The sequence below is a fragment of the Ornithorhynchus anatinus genome, chromosome 2 (genome assembly GCF_004115215.2).
Source record: "Ornithorhynchus anatinus isolate Pmale09 chromosome 2, mOrnAna1.pri.v4, whole genome shotgun sequence".
Lineage (NCBI taxonomy): Eukaryota > Metazoa > Chordata > Mammalia > Monotremata > Ornithorhynchidae > Ornithorhynchus > Ornithorhynchus anatinus.
The window spans coordinates 4,677,500-4,702,166 of NC_041729.1; the positions used below are offsets into that span (position 1 = coordinate 4,677,500).

The 24,667-nt window shown below is 50.9% G+C and overlaps 1 protein-coding gene across 1 annotated transcript in view; it reads right to left on the reverse strand.

Annotated features, from left to right (window-relative positions):
- The window catches only part of KSR2 (kinase suppressor of ras 2), a 294,653-nt gene that overhangs the window by 196,130 nt on the left and 73,856 nt on the right, over positions 1-24,667 (reverse strand). Inside the window, exon 4 of the mRNA XM_039911188.1 lies at positions 3,958-4,378. Coding sequence (XP_039767122.1) covers positions 3,958-4,378 — 421 coding nt within the window. The remainder of the gene's footprint in view (positions 1-3,957; positions 4,379-24,667) is intronic.

Consider the following 24,667-nt stretch of genomic DNA (forward strand, 5'->3'; position numbering starts at 1 on the left):
CAGCTGTGTGACTGTGGGCAAGTCACTTCATTTCTCTGTGCCTCGGTGACTTCATCTGTAAAATGGGGATTAACTGGGAGCCTCACGTGGGACAACCTGATGACCCTGTATCTACCCCAGCGCTTAGAACGGTGCTCGGCACGTAGTAAGCACTTAACAAATACCAACATAATTATTATTCGACTTAGTAAGGCGTTCTGCCCACAGCAGTAATAATAATAATAATAATAACGGTACCTCTTAAGTGCTTCTTTTGAAATGTGGTGTTGGAGAAGGCTTTTGTGAATGCCATGAACTGCCCGTAAAACGAACAAATGGATTCGGGAACAAATTAAACCAAAGTGGCCTTCGGAAGGCCAAACGACTCAATTTCGATTAGCATATTCTGGATATATAATGAGGAGGACTAATTCTCTGGAGAAGATATTAATGCAAGAAAAAGTCCAGGGAAAACGGGGAAGAGGCAGAAAGCGGCAGCTAGACGGATAGAGACCGGAACGACGATACCGGAAGAACCATTAGAAACGTTGCGGATTATGGCAGTGGACGGGCCGTTCTGGAGAAAGTAGATCCGTGGAGTCGCTGTGAATTGGACACGACTCGACAGCACTTATTAATAATGATAAGAAGTGCCTTAGAAGTACTAAGCGCTGGGCGGATACAAGCAAGTCGGGTTGGACACGGTGCTCATTAACTACCACTGGACGATCGATTGACTGCCTGGATGGGGTGAAGGCAGGCCTTGGCGGTCACTGCTTCGGATCGGCTGGCCGGAAATTCCCCGGATGTCCTGGGAAGGCCCCGATGCTCTCTGGGATAAGGTGACCCTTCCCAGCCCTACACTTCGTTCCTCTAACGCCAACCTACTCCTTGATGTCGTCCATCTCGCCGCCAATCTCTCTCCCACATCCTACTCTTAACGCCCTCCCTCATATCCGACAGACGATCGCTCTCCCCACCTTCAAGGCCATATGAAAAGCCCATCTCCTCCAAGAGGCCTTCCCCGACTAAGCCCTCCTTTCCTCTTCTCCCGCTCCCTTCTGCGACGCCCTTGCCCTTGAATCTGCATCCTTAATTCATCCCTCCCTCGGCACCCCCGGCACTTAGAGACGTAGCCGTAATTTATTGATTTCCTTTAACGTCTGGCTTCCCCTCTAGATTGGAAGCTCCTCGAGGGCAGGGTACGTGTCCACCAACAGTGCTGTCTTGTAACTCCCCAAATGCTATAACCCAGTGCTCCGCACTCGGGAAGCGCTCGGTAAATGCTTAGAATTCCTTAACTCCCATTCTCTCCCAGACCCTCTCCGATCTGGCTTCCGTCCCCTCCACTCTACCGAGACTGCTCTCTCTAAGGTCGCCCGTGACCTCCTTCTTGCCAAATCCAATGGCTCCTACTCCATTCTGATCCTCCTTGACCTCTCTGCTGCCTTTGACACCGTCGACCATCCCCTCCTCCTCCATACCTTATCTCACCTCGGCTTCACGGACTCTGTCCTCTCCCGGTTCTCCTCTCACCTCTCCGGCCGGTCATTCTCGGTCTCCTTCGCCGGAGCCTCCTCCCCCTCCCGTCCTTTAACTGTCGGAGTTCCTCGAGGGTCGGTTCTCGGCCCTCTTCTGTTCTCCATTTACACTCACTCCCTCGGCGAACTCATTCGCCCTCACGGCTTCGACTACCGTCTCTACGCGGATGACACACAGATCTACATCTCCGGCCCCGTCCTCTCCCCCTCCCTTCGGGCTCGCGTCTCCTCCCGCCTCCGGGACGTCTCCGCCCGGATGTCGGCCCGCCGCCTAAAACTCGACGTGAGCGAGACCGAGCTCCTCGTCTTCCCTCCCGAACCCGGTCCTCTCCCAGACTTCTCTATCACCGTCGATGGCGCGACCGTCCTTCCCGTCTCTCGGGCCCGCGATCTCGGTGTCATCCTCGACTCGTCCCTCTCGTTCGCCCCACGCGTCCTATCCGTTACCGAGACCCGCCGGTCTCACCTCTACGATATCGCCGAGATCCGCCCTTTCCTCTCCACCCAAACGGCTACCTTACCGTTACGGGCTCTCGTTATATCCCGGCTAGACTACCGTGTCGGCCTTGTCTCCGACCTCCCTTCCTCCTCTCTCGCCCCGCTCCGGTCTATTCTTCACTCCGCCGCCCGGCTCGTCTTCCCGCAGAAACGATCCGGGCATGTCACTCCCCTTCTTAAACGACTCCAGTGGTCGCCTGTCGACCTCCGCTCCAAACAAAAACTCCTCACTCTGGGCTTCGAGGCTCTCCGTCACCTCGCCCCTTCCTACCTCTCCTCCCTTCTCTCTTTCTACCGCCCACCCCGCACGCTCCGCTCCTCCGCCGCCCGCCTCCTCGCCGTCCCCCGGTCTCGCCCGTCCCGCCGTCGACCCCCGGGTCGCGTCCTCCCGCGGTCCCGGAACGCCCTCCCTTCTCACCTCCGCCAAACCGATTCTCTTTCCCTCTTCAAAACCCTACTTAAAACTCACCTCCTCCAAGAGGCGTTCCCAGACTGAGCTCCTCTTCCCCCTCTACTCCCTCTGCCATCCCCCCTTCACCTCTCCGCAGCTAAAGCCTCATTTTCCCCTTTTCCCTCCGCTCCTCCACCTCTCCCTTCCCATCCCCACGGCACCGTACTCGTCCGCTCGACCGTATATATTTCCGTCACCCTATTTATTTTGTTAATGAATCGTACATCGCCTCGATTCTATTTAGTCGCCATTGTGTTTACGAGACGTTCTTCCCCTCGACTCTGTTTATCGCCATCGTTCTCGTCCGTCCGTCTCCCCCGATCAGACCGTAAGCCCGTCAAACGGCAGGGACCGTCTCTATCTGTTGCCGACTTGTTCATCCCAAGCGCTTAGTACGGTGCTCTGCACATAGTAAGCGCTCAATAAATACTATTGAATGAATGAATGAATGAATGAATGCCATTAACAAGAAGAAATGTGGTATCCGTTAAGCCCTTACTATGTGCCAGGCACTGTGCTAAGCACTGGGGTGGCTACGAGCTAATCGGGTTGGGCACAGTCCCCGTCCCACGTCTCAATCCCCATTTTCCAGATGAGGGAACTGAGGCCCAGAGAGGTGAAGTGACTCTGGGAGCCAGAGGACCTGGGTTCTGATCCTGGCTCTGCTACTTGTCTGCTGGGTGACCTTGGGTGAGTCACTTCACTTTTCTGGGCCTCTGTTTCTTCCACTGCGAAATGGGGATTCAATATCTAATAATAATAATAATGTTGGTATTTGTTAAGCGCTTACTATGTGCCGAGCACTGTTCTAAGCACTGGGGTAGACATAGGGGAATCGGGTTGTCCCACGTGGGGCTCACAGTCTTAATCCCCATTTTACAGATGAGGGAACTGAGGCCCAGAGAAGTTAAGTGACTCGCCCACAGTCACACAGCCGACGAGTGGCAGAGCTGGGATTCGAACTCATGAGCCCCGACTCCAAAGCCCGTGCTCTTTCCACTGAGCCACGCTGCTTCTCTGGGCTCCCTCAGTGCTTGGCACATAGTAAGCGCTTACCAGATACCATCATCATCACCATCCTACCTAGACCGTGAGTCCCATCTGGGACAGGGACTATAGCCGACGGTGGGCAGAGAATGTGTCTGCTTATTAATAATTATGGCATTGGCTAAATGCTTACTATGTGCCGGGCACTGTACGAAGCGCTGGGATGGATCCAGGCAAATCGGGTTGGACACAGTCCCTGTCCCCCGTGGGGCTCCCAGTCTCAATCCCCATTTTCCAGACGAGGTCGCTGAGGCCCAGAGAAGTGAAGTGACTCACCCAAGGTCACCCAGCAGATAAGTGACGGAGCCGGGATCAGGCCCCACGACCTTCTAGATCCCAGGCCCGGGCTCCATCCGCTATCCCCGTGCTCAGGGCAGTGCTCCGCACCTAGTAGGCGCCCGCTAAGTACGACGGAACGGAGGACCGAACGAATGAACTCACTTGGGCGTGTGGGCCTCGTCGAGGCGGTGGCCCAGCTGGAACTCGTGCGACTTGCTGCGATGCAAGGCGGTGAAGCCCGGGAAGAGGTGGATCAGCTTCCGGGCGGCCGGAGGAGGGGTGCCCGGCGGCGGGGCCTGCTTGGCCTTGTTCCTCCGTCCCCGCGGCGGGCCCGGCGGGGTGGCCGGGGGCGAGCCGCCCGGGCCCGAGGCCGTGGTCACGATGTTCGGGGTGCGGGGGGCCGGCCTCTGCCGGGGGGACGGGGGCAGGGAGCGTTGGGCGGGCTCCGCCGGGGTGCCCCCGACGGTCAGCCGGTCCGGGCCCCGCTTGGGCTGCAGCTGGGGGCTCGGGGGCTCCTTGGCGGCCTCGGGGGCGGGCCACGGGATGGTCCAGTCCGGCTGGGACGGGCTGCCGACGCCGCCTCCTGGGAAGGGAACGGACTGTGAGTTGGGGGGGGTCTCCGCTCCAGATGGGGTCCCCGGTCCGATCCCACCACTCCCGCTACCCTCGGTCCCCTCCCAGAACCCTCTCTGCCCGCTGCACACCACCGCGTGCTCCCTGGATTCTCCCCGCACGTGCTTCTTGTACTCTCTTGCACTCCCTTGCTCCTCTAATCCCAACCTTCTCCACATCCCTCGTCCACACCCTCCCTCCTCATATCCTCACTCCCCCTCCTCATATCGAAGGCCCATCTCCTCCAAGAGGCCTTCCCTGACTGGGCCCTCCTTTCCTCTTCTCCCACTCCCTTCTACATCACCCTGACTTACTCCCTTTATTCATCCCCGCTCCCAGCTCCGCACCACTTATGTCCGTATCTGTCATTTACTTCTTCGTATGATAAAAAAAAAATAGTATTTATTATGCGCTTACTACATGCCGAGCACTGTTCTAAGCGCTGGGGTAGATATAAGGTAATCAAGTTATCCCACGTGGGGCTCACAGCCTTAATCCTCATTTTCCAGATGAAGTAACTGAGGCCAGAGAAGTGAAGTGTCTTGCCCAAGGTCACACAGCAGACAAGTGGCGGAGGCGAGATTAGAACCCACGTCCTCTGACTCCCAAGCCCGGGTCTTGACACTAGGCCACCCTGCTTCTCGATTTACTCTCATAGTCTCGTATTACTGTCAGTCAGTCTCCCCCGCAGACCGTCAGCTTCTTGTGGGCGAGGAATGTGTCTCTTATTTTGCCCTAGTGCAGTCTCCCAAGTGCTAAGTACAGTGCTCTGCACACATTCACTCATTCATTCAATAGTATTTATTGAGCGCTTACTACGTGCACACAGTAAGCACTCCAGATCGTGAGCTCTCTGTGGGCAGGGAACGTCGCTGTTTACTGTTGCACCGTACTTCGTCCAGCGCTCAGACAGTCCTCGGCACAGAGTAAGCGCTTAATCCATCCGACCGCACAAACGAATGAATCGATCGATCGACTGACGGGACGCGGCAGCCCGTTCACTTCACCCACGGCCCCTCTCACTGTTTAAAGTGAAGTCACACCACAGAGATGTGGCCGAGGTGGGATTAGAACCCGTGGCCTTCGGACCCCCAGGCCCGGGCTCTACCCACTAGGCCGCGCCGCCGTTCGATGCGGTCAGGGAAGGGCGGGGATGGCCCAATTATTAACCACCTCAGGAAGTCCAACCTCCAGCCCGGAAGATTCCGGGAGAGCGGGCCAATCTTGCCGGTTTGGTCCGGTCAGAAACGCGGGACCAAACCGGGCCAAACTTGGGGGAGGGTCTCGCCTCCCCGGATTGGACCCCAAAGTCACCCGGTCCCCTCGGGGAGAACAGCGTGGCCTAGCGGAAATGACACGGGCCTGGGTGTCAGGAGCCCCGGGTTCTAATCCCGCCTCTGCTTGGTGACACTGGGCGAGCCACCTCGCTTCTGATCAATCGATGAACCGCTGCCTGAACGGTGGCAGAGGGAGGAGGGCCGTTCCGGGAGAGATAATAATGTTGGTATTTGTTAAGCGCTTACTATGTGCAGAGCACTGTTCTAAGCGCTGGGGGAGATAACAGGGTCATCGGGTCATCCCACGTGAGGCTCACAGTTAATCCCCATTTTACAGACGAGGGAACTGAGGCACAGAGAAGTGAAGTGACTCGCCCACAGTCACCCAACTGACAAGTGACAGAGCCGGGAGTCGAACCCATGACCTCTGACTCCGAAGCCCAGGCTCTCTCCACTGAGCCACGCTGCTTCCCATAAGAGATGCGTCCAGGGAGTCGTTATGAGTCGGAAACAACTCGATGGCATAAGACGAGACAGGATTTATTGAACCCTTACCGTACTAAGCGCTGGGGAGAGTACAACAGAGTTGGCAGGCGCGTTCCCTGCCTGCCAATCTCCAGTTTCCAGTCCTCTCTGGCCCTCAGTTTCCTCATTTGTAAACTGGAGATACGGTCTCCGAGCCCTGTGTGGAACAGCGACTGCGTCTGTATGGTGCTTTGCACACCGTAAGCACTCAATAAATCCAACTGAATGACCTGATGATCTGCTGTCTACCCCAGTGCTTACTACAGCTCTGCCACTTGTCAGCCGGGTGACTGTGGGCAAGTCACTTCACTTCTCTGGGCCTCAGTTCCCTCATCTGTCAAATGGGGATGAAGACTGGGAGCCCCACGTGGGACAACCTGATCACCTTGTATCCCCTCCGGCACTTAGAACGGTGCTCTGCACATAGTAAGCGCTTAACAAATACCAACATTATTACCGCGCTTGGCACATAGAAGGCTCTTAAATAGCGTTATTATTTTCCACCTCATTGCAGTTTAACTGTCAGGTCCCCACTCCTTGGAGTCATAATTAGATCAATCAGTGGTATTGATTGAACACTTACTCTGTGCAGAGCATTGTACATTCCAAGCGCTTAGTACAGTGCTCTGCACATAGTAAGCACTCAATAAATACTATCGAATGAATGAATGAATAGTAAGCGCTCAATAAATACGACCGAATGAACATATTACAAAAAAATAGGTAGGCATGATTCTTGTCCTCAAGGAATTTACAATCTAGGTCAGCCTCTATGGTCACTTCATTCATTCGTTCGTTCATTCAATCATATTTATTGAGCGCTTACTGTGTGCAGAACACTGTGATAAGCGCTTGAAAAGTACAACTCAGCAACAAGTCAGTCGATCCATTGTATTTATTGAGCTCTCATGCTAAAGAGAAGCAGCACGGCGTAGTGGACAGAGCACGAGCCCGGGGAGTCAGAAGGTCATGGGTTCTAATCCCGGCTCCGTCTCTGCTGTGTGACCTTGGGTGAGTCACTACACTTCTCTGGGCTTCAGTTCCCTCATCTGTAAAATGGGGATTGAAACGGTGAGTCCCACGGGAGACAGGGACTGCGTCCAACCCGATTTGCTTGTATCCACCCCAGCGCTTAGCAGAGTGCCTGGCACATAGTAAGCGCTTAACAAATACCACTCATTATTATTACCACGTGTACTAAGCGAAGGTCCGGAGATTGGTCCGACAGGTGAAAAGCGGGTGACGGGGCTGAATTTTTTTCCCAATCAAAGCCTCCCTTCCACTTTCCCCATCTGCATTCCAGATTTCAGGAATTGGGGAAAAGAAGAGAAGGTCCGTTTAATTACCGACCTCGACAAGTCCTGAACTGAGGGGAACGGATGCCTCCGTGTTAAAGCTTCAGAAATGTTTAACAGATGGTATGTGTTACCGCCATCTCACACCCAAACCCTTTTGATCCTTCTTCTAATCAAGTCTGAGGAAAAAGGTAATTTTTCATTTTAAATAGGGGCTGCGTGGAAGCAGGGGCTTTGGGGGTTATTAATTGTCGACCTTGTTATCTTGTCATCCTTTTCATGGAAATGAATTTATTTCAAGTCTAGAGATGGAAGTGGTGGTGGGGACTGGTTGGGCGGGGGGACGGATTTGGAGAATGATTTTTGAAGTGAAAAGGTTTTCAGACTGATTAAAGAAGCTTTGGGAGGGGTGCGGGGAGTGGAAGGGGAAAGAAGAAAGGGAGCTTTCTTGGGACTCGTCTGATAAGGAACCGGGAGAAATAACGAGGCCTTCTCGTCCTCGTGAGAAAAAATGACTCCCAGAGAACTCGAGTTTCTATTCCCTTTGTCATTTCACGCTAAAATTTTGGGCTGGAGTCGAAATGAGGCCTGGAAGATTTGGATTGGATGCTGACGTGGGCGATTCGGCAGAGATTCTCCCCTGGGAAGGGGCTGGGGAGGCAAGGGAAGATGGGGGAGTTGGATTTTTCTTAAAAAAGGCATTTGTTAAGAGCTTACTATTTGCCAGGCACTGTTCTAAGTGCTGCGTTAGGTACAGGTAATCAGGTTGGACACAGTCCGGGTCCCACGTGGGGCTCCCAGTCTTCCTCCCCATTTTACAGACGAGCTGAATGGAAGTTCAGAGAAGTCAAGTGACTTACCTACGGTCACCCAGCAGACAAGTGGTGGAGCCAGGATTAGAACCCAGGTCCTTCCGACTCCCAGGCCCGAGGCTCTTTCCAGTAGCCCACACTGCTTCTCACCTTCTCGCTCCTGTTCCACATCAGTCTGGTACTGTACTCTGCCGAACGCTTAATACGGTGCTCTGCACACGGTAAGTGCTCAGCAAATACGACAGACTGAACAAAATTCAGGTCTTCAATTTAACCCATGGAGGGTACACATTTAATCTCAGTCCCTCAGTCAAGATGATCACCATCTTAATGCGTCGGACTCCAGTCCTTTCCCCTCACTGATCGTAATAATAATAATAGTATTTGTTAAGCGCACACTTGAGAACCAGCGGGGCTCAGTGGAAAGAGCCCGGGCTTGGGAGTCAGAGGTCCTGGGTTCGAATCCCGGCTCTGCCACTCGTCAGCTGAGTGACTGTGGGCGAGTCACTTCACCTCTCTACGCCTCAGTGACCTCACCTGGAAAATGGGGACGAAGACTGTGAGCCCCACGTGGGACAACCTGATCACCTTGTATCTCCCCGAGCGCTTAGAACAGTGGTTCACACATAGGAAGCACTAAACAAATACCAACATTATTATCATTATTATTATTATTATGTACCGGGCATTGTATTAAGTGCTGGGGCGGATAGAGGCTAATCGGGGTGGACACAATCCCTGTCCCATATGGGGGTCCCAATCTCAATCCCCCTTTTACAGATGGAACGCCCTCGTTCCTCAATCCACCAAACTCTCTTCCCCCCTTCAAAGCCCTCCTGAAAGCTCACCTCCCCCAGGAGGCCTTCCCAGATTAAGCCCCCCTCTTCCTATGCTCCTCCTCTCCTCCCCACCGCCCCTCCCCGCCGCACAGCACTTGTGTCTATATATACATATTTATAACTATCGTTCTATTTATTTTTATTAAGAAGGTGTAATTCTATCATTCTATTTATTTATATTGATGCCACTGAGGCCCGTTTACTTGTTTTGATGACTGTCTCCCCCTGCTTCGAGATTGTGAGCCCTTTGTGAGCGGGGATCGTCTCTATCTGTTGTGAATCGTACTTCCCACACGCTTAGTACAGTGCCCTGCCCACAGTAAACATTCAATAAATACTGCTGAAGGAACGGAGGGGGAATAGAAATATAACGCAATGCCCGGCGCAGAATAAGCCCTCGATAAAGACCGCCGATGGATTGATCTCTCCATAGCGCCAGAGATCCTTCGGGCACCCAGAGAACCCTACGCTGTGTGTGAATTTTGTTGATTTCCACAAAGAAGTTTGATATCTGCCCATTACCAATGCCTCCCGCCCAGACCCGTGCTCTGTAGAACGCCGGGGGGAGATCTAGATTTGACGGCCTGTGGGGTTTAAAAAAAGAAATTCAAAATAACCCGTAATTTTCAATAAGGACGAATGAAATCCATAGAGTTTCAAAGTAGAAGCTCTCTGCCCGGGAAGTGTCCCTGAGGACCTCACTCAATTGGTTTGGCGAGGGGCCGGACAACCCAACCTGCCTTTTCAGCTCTGCCGATCCCCCCCCCCCGATCCACTCGGGCAGAACGAGGCTAAGTGAGTTGTGCCCTGCAGGGAGGGGGACACGACTGATGAAGCGGGGAAGAGAGAAAGGCCGTTATTCTCGGAAATTCAAGAGCTTCCCAACGGGCTCCGATCTCCAGGGAGAAACCTTATCCTGGAATCATAATCATAATATTAATAATCGCAACGGTGGTATTTGTTAACCGCTTGCTACTGCCCCGGGCTCTAATCCCGGCTCCGCTACGTATCTGCTGGGTGAACTTGGGGAAGTCACTTCTCTAGGCCTCGGCTCCCTCATCCGGAAAATGGGGGTTAAGATTGTGAGGTCCCTGTGGGACGGGGACTGGGTCCAACCTGATTAGCTTGGATCTAACCCGGTGCTTAAAACGGTGCTTGACTCCTAGTAAGCGCTTAACAAATAGCCGATCGGGACCCAAACCCTGTCCCACAGAGCACCCATAGTCTGGAGGGAGTATGTTGGATTACGGAAGACACGTCTTAATAATAATAATAATGTTGGTATTTGTTAAGCGCTTACTCAATGAATCAGGAGTATTTACAGAGCATTTACTGTGAGCAGAGCACTGTGCTAAGAGCTTGGGAGAGTGTAATAGAACAGAGTTGGGAGACATGTTCCCTGCCCGCAAGCAGCTTACAGTCTGGGTGGGGAGACGGGTGTTAATGGAAATATATAAATTGTGGATATTTATTCATTCAATTTCTATTTATTGAGTGCTTACTGTAGGTGGGCAAAGCAGTGTCCTAGGTGCTTGATATGATAATAATAATAATAATAATGATGGTATTTGTTAAGCGCTTACTGTGTGCCAAGCATTGTTCTAAGTGCTGGCGTAGATACAAAGTTAATCAGGTCGTCCCACCTGGGGCTCACAGTCTTCATCCCCATTTTAATAATGTTGGTATTTGTTAAGCGCTTACTATGTGCCAAGCACTGTTCTAAGCGCTGGGGCAGATACAAGGAAATTAGTTGTCCCACGTGGGGCTCACAGTCTTCATCCCCATTTTACAGGTAAGGGAACTGAGGCCCAGAGAAGTGAAGCGACTTGCCCACAGTCACACAGCTGACAAGTGGCGGAGCCGGGATTTGAACCCATGAACTCTGACTCCCAAGTCTGTGCTCTTTCCGCTGAGCCACGCTGCTTAGTAAGCACATAGTAAGCGTTTACCAAATCCCAAAATAATAATAATAATAATGATAATTACAGGCTGGGCGAACCAGCTACAACAGGACCCGTCTGGAACTGCCAAGTCAAATTTTCTTCACGGGGGGGGAAGCTATTTTACACCTTCCCGACCTCTCAACTCTGACTGAACAGGCTCCTGGATCTGGCTCCCTGATTCCTTATTGACTCCTTACCCGCCCCCTCCTTCACCTCTCTGCAGCTAAACCCTCTTCTCCCCCTTTTCCCTCTGCTCCTCCCCCTCTCCCATCCCATCCCCTCGGCACCGTACTCGTCCGCTCGACCGTATATATCTTCATTACTCTATTTATTTTGTTAATGAGATGTACATCACCTTGATTCTATTTATTTGCTATTGTTTTAATGAGACGTTCTTCCCCTCGATTCTATTTATTGCCTTTCTTGTCTGTCCGGCTCCCCCGATTAGACCGTAAACCCGTCAGAGGGCAGGGACTTTCTCTATCTGGTACCGCTTTGTCCATTCCAAGTGCTTAGTACAGTGCTCTGCGCATAGGAAGCGCTCAATAAATACTATTGAATGAATGAATGAATTGACTGCTGGGCGGCTGCTATTTCCTCCAAGCGGGAATATGTCACCCTAAGATCGATGCATCCCAATTTAAAAATAACCGCTTGATTTTCATTTCTGGTGCGTCATCCCTATAAAGAGCTCAGGGACTGGAAAATACATTTCAGCGCATGTTTGTCTTATAAGTGCATACGTGCACACATAATATACACACTCACACACAAACTCAATGTGTGTTCACAGCATTCCACTCCAATTGACAGGGGTAAACAAAAAAGCTGGTCCGGTGGGAAAAGAGAAATCTTTCCTCTCCCAAGGCAACTTAAAATTTCATTTTAAAAGTAGAGAAGCAGTGTGGCTCAGTGGGAAAAGCCCGGGCTTAGGAGTCAGAGGTCATGGGTTCGAATCCCTGCTCCGCCACCTGTCAGCTGTGTGACTTTGGGCAAATCACTTCACTTCTCTGGGCCTCAGTTCCCTCATCTGGAAAATGGGGATGAAGACTGGGAGCCTCACGGGGGACGACCTGATTACCTTGCACCTACCCCAGCGCTTAGAACAGTGCTTGGCACATAGTAAGCGCTTAACAAATACCAACATTATCATTATTATTATTTTCCCTCTCATTCTACTAAGAACAAACGATCAGGGATTTGGTGAGGGAGAAAATAACTTAACAGACCCATGTTTCACCCACCCGGAAGTCTGTCTTGTTATAGATAGGGAACGTGTCCACTAATTCTGCCGAATTGTACTCTCCCTGGTGCTTAGTACGGTGCTCTGAACTTAGTAATAATAATAATAACGTTGGTATTGGTTAAGCGCTTACTATGTGCAGAGCTCTGTTCTAAGCGCTGGGGGAGACACAAGGGAATCAGGATGCCCCATGTGAGGCTCACAGTCTTCATCTCCATTTTACAGATGAGGTAACTGAGGCACAGAGAGGTTAAGTGACTTGACCACAGTCAGCGCTCGGCAAATACCATCTATTGATGGTTTGGTTGACAGTGGTACGAAACTCCATTTGCTGGTATCCACCCCAGCGCTTAGTACAGTGCCTGGCACGTAGTAAGCGTTTAACCAATACTATTATTATTATTATGTTCCGAGCGACCATAGATACAATTTTATCTTTCCCTCATCTCACTGAAATGGGGAACCTGAAAGAGCTCCTCTAAAACTGCAAGCTCGTTGTGGGCAGAAAATGTGTCTTCCACCTCCCTTGCGCCCTCCCAAATGCTTAGTCCAGTGCTCTGCACACAGTAAGCGCTCAATAAGTACCTTGATTGACTGTCTCCTCCTCTAGACTGTAAGCTCCTTGTGGACAGGGAATTTGCCTACCAATTCTGTTGTACTTTACTCTCCCCAGCACTTAGTACAGTGCTCGGCACACAGTAAGCGCTCCATAAATACCACTGACTGAAAGGAGGCCAGCTAACAGCGGGATTCTCAGTGTCTCGGCTCCCAGATCCCACTAAAGCCTTTTAATGAAAAATCTATTTCAGGACTAAAACCATTACAAGTTTTATTAGCTTGGAGATTCAACCTCTCCCTCATAATAATAATTACCATTATTATTATGGTATTTGTTAAGCGCTTACTATGTGCCAGGCACTGTACTCAGCAGAGGGGTGGATGCAAGTAAATAGGGTTGGACACAGTCCCTGTCCCACCTAAGGCTCAGTCTCAATCCCCATTTTACAGATGAGGGAGCCGAGGCCCAGAGAAGTGAAGTGACTCATCCAAGGTCACGCAGCAGACAAGCGGAAGAGTCAGGATTGGAACCCATGACTTTCTGACTTCCTTTCTCTATCCACTACACCACGCCGCTTCCCTCTTTAAAAGCAGGCTTCATTCTTACCTCCCTCCAGCAGAAAACAGCAATTTATAGCTCCAAAAGGCAATTCCAGAGGTCTTTTTTAAACCAACCCCTTCTCCGCTAAAGCTTTTGAGGCCCGGAACAATTGGACTGATAATTAATAATAATAATAATAATGTTGGTATGCGTTAAGCGCTTACTATGTGCAGCGCACTGTTCTAAGCGCTGGGGGAGATACAGGGTCATCGGGTTGTCCCATGTGAGGCTCACAGTCTTAATCCCCATTTTCCAGACGAGGGAGCTGAGGCACAGAGAAGTCAGCATGGCTCGGTGGAAAGAGCCTGGGCTTCGGAGTCAGAGGTCATGAGTTCGACTCCCGGCTCTGCCACCTATCGGCTGTGTGACTGTGGGCGAGTCACTTCACTTCTCTGTGCCTCGGTTCCCTCATCTGTAAAATGGGGATTAACTGTGAGCCTCCCGTGGGACAACCTGATGACCCTGTATCTACCCCGGCGCTTAGAACAGTGCTCTGCACATAGTAAGCGCTTAACAAATACCAACATTATTATTATTGAGTGACTTGCCCACAGTCATACAGCTGACAAGGGGCAGAGCCGGGATAATTACGTACCCAAGCGAAAAAAATTGACAGATGGACCACAGAAGAATGGTTCAAGAATGGATAGCTGATCTGTTTGATGCACATCGAGTCTCAAACGAGCCCAAACACGCCCACGTATTTCCATTCCAAAATCGATCCGAGCCCAAATTCTTCCCCCCCCCCCCCGCCCTCCGGAAACAAAGCACCGAGTTAGGCGAAAACGCAGCCTCGTCAGGGTGGTTTATTGGACAGGGCCACAGAGAGGGAGGAAAATCCAACTCCTCCTTCATTAAGAGCTCCGAAATGAAAGGAACGACGTGCTACTTTGTGGAGGTGAAGTGGGAAAAGGAAAGGGGAGCGGGAGAGAGAGGGAGAGAGCTGAAGACACAATCCTGAACAAAGTGAGGTGGGGATAGAGGATCATATTAATCACTCCCAAGAAGCCAGGTGACTTAACTTCGCCAGTCGACAGATCAATGATAATGATTCATAATAATAATGGTGGTGTTTGTTAAGCACTTACTATAATAATGTTGGTATTTGTTAAGCGCTTACTATGTGCCAAGCACCGTTCTAAGCGCTGGGAGGATACAAGGTGATCAGGTTGTCCCACGTGGGGCTCACAGTCTTCATCCCCATTTGACAGATGAGGTCACTGAGGCTCAGGGAAGTGAAGTGACTTACCCAAAGTCACACAGCTGACAAGCGGCGGAGCCAGGATTAGAACCCATGACCTAGGACTCCCAAGCCCGGGCTCGTTCCACTGAGCCACGCTGCTTCTCTAAGTGCTGACTGCTCGCTGACTGTTTGAGTGCTGACTGCTGAGCACTGTACTAAGCACTTGGGAGGGGGTAATATTGCGAGTAGACACCATCCCTGCCCTCAAAGAGCTTACCATCTACTGTGTGTGCTGAGCACTGTACTTGGGAGAAAAACAGGATTATTTATTATTATTATTATTATTATCATGGTATTTGTTGGTATTTCATTTGGGAGAGAAATGGAGTTTATTGTTATTACTATTATCATGGTATTTGTTAAGTCCTTACTATGTGCCAAGCCCTGTTCTGAGCACTGAGGTAGATACAGGTCATCAGGTCATCCCTCGTGAGGCTCACAGTCTGAATCCCCATTTTCCAGATGAGGTCACTGAGGCACAGACAAGTGGAGTGACTTGCCCAACATCACACAGCTGTCAAGTGGCGGAGCAGGGATTCGAACCCGTGTCCTCTGACTCCCAAATCTGGGCTCTTTCCATTAGGCCACGCTGCTTTTCACGTCGCTTTATTCATCCCCCATCCCAACCCCACAGCACTTATGTCCATATCCGTCGTTTATTTCTTTCTATTCATATCTATCTCTCCCTCTAGGCTGTAAATTCATTGTGGGCAGGAAATATGTCTGCTATATTGTTATACTGTCCTCTCCCAAGCGCTTACTACAGTCCTCTGCACACAGTAAGCGCTCAGTAAATACGACTGACTGACTTACAGCCTACTGTGTGCGGAGCATGCAACTGATGCGTCTGTACTGAGCGCTTGGGAGAGTCCAGTAGAGTCGGCCGACACAGTCCCTCAAAGAGTTTACACTCTACAGGGTGCAGAGCACTGTTCTAAGCACTTGGGAGCGTGTACCGGAGTACACAAGATCCCTGCCCAGAGGGAATTTACGGTCTACTGTGTGCAGGGCACCGTACTGAGCGCTTGGGAGAGTCCAGTAGAGTCGGCAGACACAGTCCCTCAAAGAGTTTACAGTCTACAGGGTGCAGAGCACTGTTCTAAGCACTTGGGAGCGTGCACCGGAGTATACAAGATCCCTGCCCAGAGGGAATTTACAGTCTACTGGGTGCAGGGCACCGTACTGAGCGCTTGGGAGAGTCCAATTGAGTCGGAAGACACAGTCCCTGCCCTCAAGGAGCTTACAGTCTATTGTGTGCAGAGCACCGTGTTAATTTTGTTGGCATTTGTTAAGCACTTACTATGTGCCAAGCACTGTTCTAAGCACTGGGGTAGATCCAAGGTCATCGAGTTGTCCCGTGTGGGGCTCACAGTCTTCATCCCCATTTTCCAGATGAGGCAACTGAGACACAGAGAAGTGAAGTGACTTGTCCACGGTCACCCAACTGACAAGGTGTTGAGTCCTTGGGCATCGGTAGATATAGTTTCTACACTCAAGGAGCTTCGAGTCTAAGAAAGGGCAATCGTTGATTCGTTCGTTCAATCGTATTAATTGAGCTCTTATAATAATGATAATAACAATAATGATATTTGTTAACAGCATACTATGTGCCAAGCACTGTTCTAAGCGCTGGGGTAGATGCGAGGTCATCGGGTTGTCCCCCATGGGGCTCCCAGTCGTCATCCCCGTTTTCCGGACGAGGCAACCGAGGCCCAGAGAAGTGAAGTGACCTGCCCAAAGTCTTTGGGCAGGCCACCCAGCTGACGAGTGACAGAGCGGGGATTAGAACCCACGATCTCCGGCTCCCAAGCCCGGGCTCTTTCCGCTGAGCCGTGCTGCTTCTGTTGTGTGCAGGGCTCTTACTGTGTGCAGGGCACCATACTAAGCGCTTAGCCCTGTCCAGGAGGGTGGCCAGCACATAGTCCTAGCACACAGAGAAGCAGCACCGTGTAGTGGGTGGAGTCCGGGCCTGGGAGTCAGAGGTCATAGGTTCTACTTGTCTGCTGGGTGACCTTGGGCAAGTCACTTTACTTCTCTGTGCCTCAGTGACCTCATCTGGAAAAAATGGGGATTAATAATAATGTTGGTATTTGTTAAGCGCTTACTATGTGCAGAGCACTGTTCTAAGCGCTATTAAGAGTGTGAGCCCAGTGGTGTGGGACAGGGACTGTATCCAACCTGGTTAACTTGTACCTACCCCAGCGCTTAGAACAGTGCTTGGCATATAGTAAGCGCATAGCAAATACCTTCATTATCATTATAGTTCCTCCAAGGATCCTGGTGCCACTGCCAGACTCGGCCTTTGGGGTAATAATAATAACGTTGGTATTTGTTAAGCGCTTACTATGTGCCGAACACTGTTCTAAACACTGAGGGGGAATACAAGGGGCTCACAGTCCTAATCCCCACTTTACAGATGAGGTCACTGAGGCACAGAGAAGTGAAGTGGGTTGCCCAAGGTCATCCAGCAGACAAGTGGCGGAGGCGGGATTAGAACCCACGTCCTCCGACCCCCAAGCCCGGGCTCTTTCCACTGAGCCACGCCACAGTCCACACAGCAGGAAAGTCGCAGAACTAGGATTGGAACCCAGGTCCTCTGATTCCCAGACCCCTCCTCTTTCCGCTAGACCACGCCGCTTCTCGGGGGTATTTAGCTCCCATTTTACAGAGGAGAAAACCGGGACACGGAGAAGTTCGATAACACGCCCAAGGTCACAGACGAGCGGCAGAGGCAGGATAAGAACCCAGGTCCTCGGACTCCCAGGCCTGCGTTCTTTCCACTAGGCCGTGCTGCTTCTCCATCATGAGGAGACACAGATGGACTATTAAATCGATAACATATCGAATCCGGGGGCTGAGACGGACGACCGGAAAGGAGCGGTGATTAATGTGGACAGGCCCCCTGGAAGGACTGACATTTCAGAAGGAGAGGGATGAAAACCGAAATTTCCACACCTTTCAGTCCGAGTTGCTTCAGCAGCCCGTGAAGCGGGAGGCCATTTTAAGGCCCTCGACGACCTTTTACCAAGTCGCAGACCGTCCGGTTTTGTACTTTCTTTTCTGTTGTCCTTTTCTTTTCTTTTTTTTTTCCGGCCAAGCTCAGAGGTCTCCTTGCCCCTGAAGGAGAAAGTTTGCTGACGAAGCTCGGGTCTCTGAGGACCCAAGGCTTGAGAGCGTCAGAATTTCAACATCCTTCCGGCACTGCTTCATTAGATTCTTGGAGTGACATAAGTAATAATGATCGGCGCTCTCCCCCTCTTCCTCCTCCCCCTTTCCCAAGGAGAAACGGCTAGGGAAATTAGACGGCCTTAATTAATGACTCAATGAATAGAGACGAATGGAAAAGGTTAAAGCAAGATCCTCTCGCCCATTTATTATTACGAAGTTTGACTTCAGAAGATTCGCCCGGCCTCTGTAATTCCAACGAACAGAAAATCATCAGCCTTCTTAAAAAACTCCGGCACTCGACTGATATTACCGTTGTTGCGGCTGTGATTGGAGTTATAAATCACTCGGCGGTATTTACTGAGCACTTATTGTGAGGAGAGCACTCTATTATGAGCTCGGGAGAGTACCACGGAGCTGCTATTAGTAATAATAATTAATTAGTACTGAACCAGCCCCATTCTGACTGCGATTAAAACTGATGGTTAATACTAACGAGACTGTTCTATAGCTCTCTGATCCCCATTTAAGATCACCTTGGCTTGTTCACATCCCGATTTTCATGTGAGCAATCATGCAGACATCTATGCATTTATCCCGGGCTTCTTCATTGATTTCTGTTTATTATCTATACCGTCACTTCACTATTAGGCTTTCATCGATGGATGTCCTCCTGCCTCTTGCATTAGACTGAAAACTCCTCAAGGGCAGGGATTGTCATTTTTACTGGTTCTGATCCTGGCTCCGCCGCCTGTCTGCTGGGCGACCTCGGCCAAGCCACTTCGCTTCTCTGGGCCTCAGTTTCCTCGTCTGTAAAGTGAGGATTAAGCCCGTGAGCCCCACGTGAGAAACGGATTATGCACAACCTGCTTAGCTTTTATCTACCCCAGACCTTAGAACGGTGCACGGCACAGTCTGCACTTTACAAATAAAATTAAAAAGAAGAAAAGACGAGACACAGAGAGAGACAGAGGCAGAGGCGGAGACAGCCATGCCTTGCCTACCAAAGAGTGAATCAGAGAGGGCAGGGAGGCGGATTCTCTGTGGCTGAAATCGCTCCACGGCCTGAATTTTTGAATCTACTTACTGAAGAGACAGAGTTTGGACTAGTAAAAGCCCTTCTGACCCCCCGCCCCCGTGGCCAAAAGCACTAGTTTGCCAATCTGGAAAAGAAGCTGTAGAACTCTGCCTTGCGTGATTTAAGGCAACTTCATTCACTCAATTCAATCGTACTTATTGAGTGCTTAGTAAACGCTTAGGAGAGTACAATATAACCACAAACAGACACATTCCCTGCCCACAACAAGCTCACAAGCTAGAGGGGGAGACAGACAGGCCTCTGGCGAGTGATGAAATGCGGAAAATCTTACTCCACCCCTCTGAGCTCCCAGAGAGGAAATGCAATGGAATAATGAAGATGCAAAAGTATTCTGGAATGGAGACGCTACGGTCTGGGTTCTAATCCCCATTCTGCCAGTTGCCTGCTGTGTGACCTTGGGCAAGTCACTTAACTTCTCTGTGTCTCAGTTTCCTCATCTGTACGATGGGGATTCAATACTCGGCCTCCCAATTTAGACCGTGAACCCCGTGTGGGACAGGGACCGCATCCAATGTACCCACATATCTAATCCGTCATCAAATCCTGTCGGTCTCACCTTCCCAACCTCGCTAAAATCCGCCCTTTCTCCTCCATCCAAACCATTACCACGTTAGTACAATCTCTCACCCTCTCCCGACTGGACGACCGCATCGGCCTCCTTTCTGACCTCCCGACCTCCTGCCTCTCCCCACTTCGGTCCGTACTTCACTCCGCTGCCCGGATTATCGTTCTACAGAGACGTTCAGGGAATGTCACCCTCCTCCTCAAAACTCTCCGGTGGTTGCCCATCCACCTCCATATCGAACAAAAACTCCTCACTCTTGGCTTCAAGGCCGTCCATCCCCTCGCCCCTCCTACCTCACCTCGCTTCTCTCCTTCTCCAACCCAGCCCACACTCTTGGCTCCTCTGGTGCCGCTAACCTTCTCCCTGGGCCTCCATCTCGCCCGTCTCGCCGCCGGCCCCGGCCCACGTCCCGCCTCTGGCCTGGAACGCCCTCCCGCCTCAAATCCACCAGACAATGACTCTCCCCCTCTTCATAAAGCACATCTGAAAGCCCATCTAATAATAATAATAATAATAATGTCGGTATTCGTTAAGCGCTATGTGCAGAGCACTGTTCTAAGCGCTAGGGTAGACACAGGGAAATCAGGTTGTCCTACATGGGGCTCACAGTCTTAATCCCCATTTTACAGATGAGGTCACTGAGGCACCGAGAAGTTAAGTGACTTGCCCAAAGTCACACAGCTGACAGGTGGCAGAGCCGGGATTCGAACCCATGATCTCTGACTCCAAAGCCCAGGCTCTTTCCACTGAGCCAGGCTGCTTCTCAAGATGCAGCCTCCATCTCCTCCAAGAAGCCTTCCCCGATTAAGCCCCACTTTTCCTCATCTCCCACTCCCTTCCGCGTCACCCGGACTCGCTCCCTTTGCTCTTCCCCGTCTCTCCCCGCCCCACAGCACCTCTGGATATAGCTGCCATTTTATTTATTTATATTGATGTCCTTTTACTTATATTGCTAATATTATGATTGTTATGATGAATCTAAGACCACCCAGTCAGAACATCGCCAACATCAATTCTGCTTCCGATTCTCCCAGGACCTAAATTCACTTCTTAGTAGTGAAGTCGGATTATCTGGAGAAGGGTAGTCACTCTCCGACAAGCAGACGAGCAGCATGGCCTAGTGGAAAGAGCACAGACCCGGGAGTAGGAAGGGCCTGGGTTCTAGTCCCGGTTCTTCCACTGTCTGCTGTGTGCCTTTGGGCAGGTGACTTCGCTTCTCTGGGCCTCAGTTCCCTCATCTGCAAAATGGGGATGAAGACTGCGAGCCCCCTTTGAGACACGGACTATGTCCATCCTGATAAGTAAGCCCGCTGTGGGCAGGGATTATCGCTATTTGTTGCTGAACTGTGCTTCCCAAGCGCTTAGTACAGTGCTCTGCACACAGAAAGCGCTCAATAAATAAGATCGAATGAATGAATACGCCTGCATCCCTCTTCCGCAAAATGGGGATTCAATACCTGTTCTCCCTCCTACCTAGAATACGAGCCCCGTGTGGGACCTTCCGATCTTTTATTTACCCCAGCGCTTCGTACAGTGCTCGGCGCATAGCCAGGCTTAACGAAAACCACAACTGGGATAAATTCACATCGAATGATGGTAAGAGTAAGAATAAAAATCTACTCAGTCAATGGAATTTGTTGAGCATTGACTTTTGAGAGAGCACTGTACTGAGAACTTGAGAGTGTACATTAGAGTTAGTAGACATTATCCCTGCCCTTGAGGAACTCACAATTCAGCTCCTTAAAACATTTAAAAGTTAAATTTCTTAAAAATCTGGGATTTTGCTGTTTGTTTAAAAAAAAAATGAAATTATGGTATCTATCTGGGGTAGATTAGACCGTAAGCCCGTCAAAGGGCAGGGACCGTCTCTATCTGTTGCCGACTTGTTCATTCCAAGCGCTTAGTCCAGTGCTCTGCACATAGTAAGCGCTCAATAAATACTATTGAATGAATTGAATGAATAGATAAAAAGTAACCAGATTGGATACAGTCCCTATCCCCCATGGGGCTCACGGTCTAAACTGGAAGGAGAAGGATTTAAATCCCCATTTTACAGATGAGGGAACCGAGGCCCAGAGATGTTCAGCGACTCGCCCAAGGTCACCCAGCAGACGAGTGGCAGGACAGGAATTACCACTCAGTTCCTCTGACTCCCAGGCCCAGACTCTATCCACGAGGCCACGCTCTTCTTCCACAGGGGGCATTTCTGGACGCCCGCGACCGAAGGGGAGGATTTTTACTTCAGTCTTGGAGAATCAGAACGTACTTGGCTAAAGCCCATATTGCTCTACTGTGTCAGGAGCAAATTAATCTGAGAGGTGCAAGTGGGAAGCAGAAAATATGTCGCATTCTGCTCTGCCCATCCCAACCTCCCAAGGATGTAGCATTGAACAATCAGACAAGCACCGCCGCATCTTCTCCCCCTCTGCACCATCTCTGAAGAAGACTCCCCCCCAATGTCCCTTTTCGGGGGCACGTGACTTGCGGAGAAACTTCGGGTACCAGCTCCATATTCCATCCACCCAGCACCTACCCACGGTCCTAAAGAGAAGGGAAATAGTCTCCCCTCTCCCCCCGCCCGGGGGGACGGAATCCGACTCGGTAAATCTGGGAAGCGGCGCAGACTAGGAGTCAGAGGCCCTGGGTTCTAATCCCGGCCCGACTACTCGTCCGCAGGGTGGCCTCGGGCAAGTCGCTTCACTTCTCTGGGCCTCAGTTTCCTCGTCTGGGAAATGAGGATTAAGACTGTGAGTTCCCCGTGGGACAGGGCCTACGTTCAACCTGCTTAGCTTGTGTCTGCCCCGGCGTTTAGTACAGTGCCCGGCACATAGTCAGCACTTAACGAATGCTACAATTATGATAATTGTTATTATTATAAATCAGGGCACCACTTCCCACAGCTCCCTGCCTCTCTTGTCAAGGCTGGTTCTCCTCTGCAGCTGGAGACGATGAAACAAAGAGATCGGCGTGGCTCAGGGGAAAGAGCACGGGCTTTGGAGTCCGAGGTCATGGGTTTGAATCCCGGCTCGGCCACTTGTCAGCTGTGTGACTTCGGGCAAGTCGCTTAACTTCTCGGTGCCTCAGTGACCTCATCTGTAAAATGGGGATTAAGACTGTGAGCCCCAAGTGGGACAACCTGATTCCCCTGTGTCTACCCCAGCGCTTAGAAAAGCGCTCGGCACATAGTAAGAGCTTAACAAATACCAACATTATTAAAGAGATGCAATAGGGCCTAGTGGATAGAGTAACAATAATAATGAGGGTATTTGTTAAGCGTTTACTAAGGGCCAAGCGCTGTTCTAAGCGCTGGGGTAGATACAGGGTCATCTGGTTGTCCCCCATGGGGCTCACAGTCTTAATCCCCATTTTACAGATGAGGTCACTGAGGCCCAGAGAAGTGAAGTGACCTACCCAAGGTCACACAGAAGACAAATGGCAGAGCTAGATATTTTTTTAATGTAGTAAGTTCTGGGTTATTATTAGTGGTCATGTTATTATTATTACTATCATTATTATTTCAGAGCCTAGCACATAGTAAGTGCTTATCAAATACCACATAAAAATGCGGTACTCGACGTACCAGGATCAGTGTGGCCTAGCGGAGAGAGCCCGGGCTCCGGGAGTCGGAAGACCTGGGTTCTAATCCCGACTCCACCACACGTCTGCTATGTGAATTGTCCATTCCAAGCGCTTAGGACAGTGCTCTGCACACAGTAGGCGCTCAATAAATACTTTGGAATGAATGAATGACCTTGGACAAGTCTCTTAACTTCTCTGGGCCTCAGTTCCCTCATCTGTAAAATGGGGATTAAGACCGTGAGCCCCACGTGGGACCAGGGACTGTGTCCAACCAGATTAACCCCTATCTACCCCGGGGCTTAGAACAGCGCTTGGCGGAGAGTAAGCGCTTAACGAGTACCATGATCATCACTCTTATTATCATTCTAATCCTGGCTCTACCGATTGCTTGCTGTGTGGCCTTGGGCAAGTCGCTTCACTTCTCTGTGCCTCAGTTTCCTCAGCTGTAAAATGGGGATACCCTCCCACTTAGACGGTGAGCCCCACGTGGGACAGGCACGGTGCCGGACCTAATTGACTTGTCCCTTCCCCAGCGCTTAGGACGGTGTTCGACACGTAGAAAGCGCTCGGCGAACACCATAAAAAAAAATAAACAGTTGTTGTGGCCACACGGGAGTTTGGGGAAGAAACAAAGTTCTGGCCCTCCAACCAGACCCTGATTGGATTAGATTCGGCTTCTGGTTTCCTCTAAACGGATTATGCATTTTCTTGAACCTGTTTCAGTGGATCCCGGAAACTCGACACAACACAGCCCCTGCGGTTTATTTTCAAAGCCCGCGGAATGACGCCGAAACATGGAATAAATAGATTTACGTCGAGCGGGGCCAATCGTGACATCAAGTGGCTGTTTTGCAGTTGGAAGGGGGAGAAACTAATGTTCTCTCCTCTAGGACTAGGGAGAGGGAGGAAAAGTGGATTTGGAAACAACACAAGCACACACGGACACAAAGACAAAGCCCACCTAAGGTCCTATCGATTCCCAATCGGTCGTCGTCTTTGGGTTTATTCATTCGATCGTATTTAGTGAGCGCTTACTGTGGGCAGGGCACTGTGCTAAACGTCCAGAGAGTACAACAGAATACTAAACAGACACATTCCCTGTCCACAACGAGCTTACGGTCTAGAGGGGGAGACAGACGTTAGTAGAAATAAATAAATGACAGATGATGGACATAAGTGCTGGGGGGCTGGTGAATAAAGGGAGCGGATCAGGGTGACACAGAAGGGAGGGGAGGAAAAGCGGGATTTAGTCAGGGAAGGCTTCTCGGAGGAGACGGGCCTTCAATCAGGCTTTGAAGGGGGGAGAGTCATTGTCCGTCAGATACGAGAAGCAGCGTGGCTCAGTGGAAAGAGCCCGGGTTTGGGAGTCAGAGGTCATGGGTTCGAATCCCCGCTCTGCCCCTTGTCAGCTGTGGGACTGTGGGCGAGTCACTTCGCTTCTCTGGGCCTCAGTGACCTCATCTGTAAATGTGTGAGTCTCATGTAGGACAACCTGATGACCCTGTATCTCCCCCAG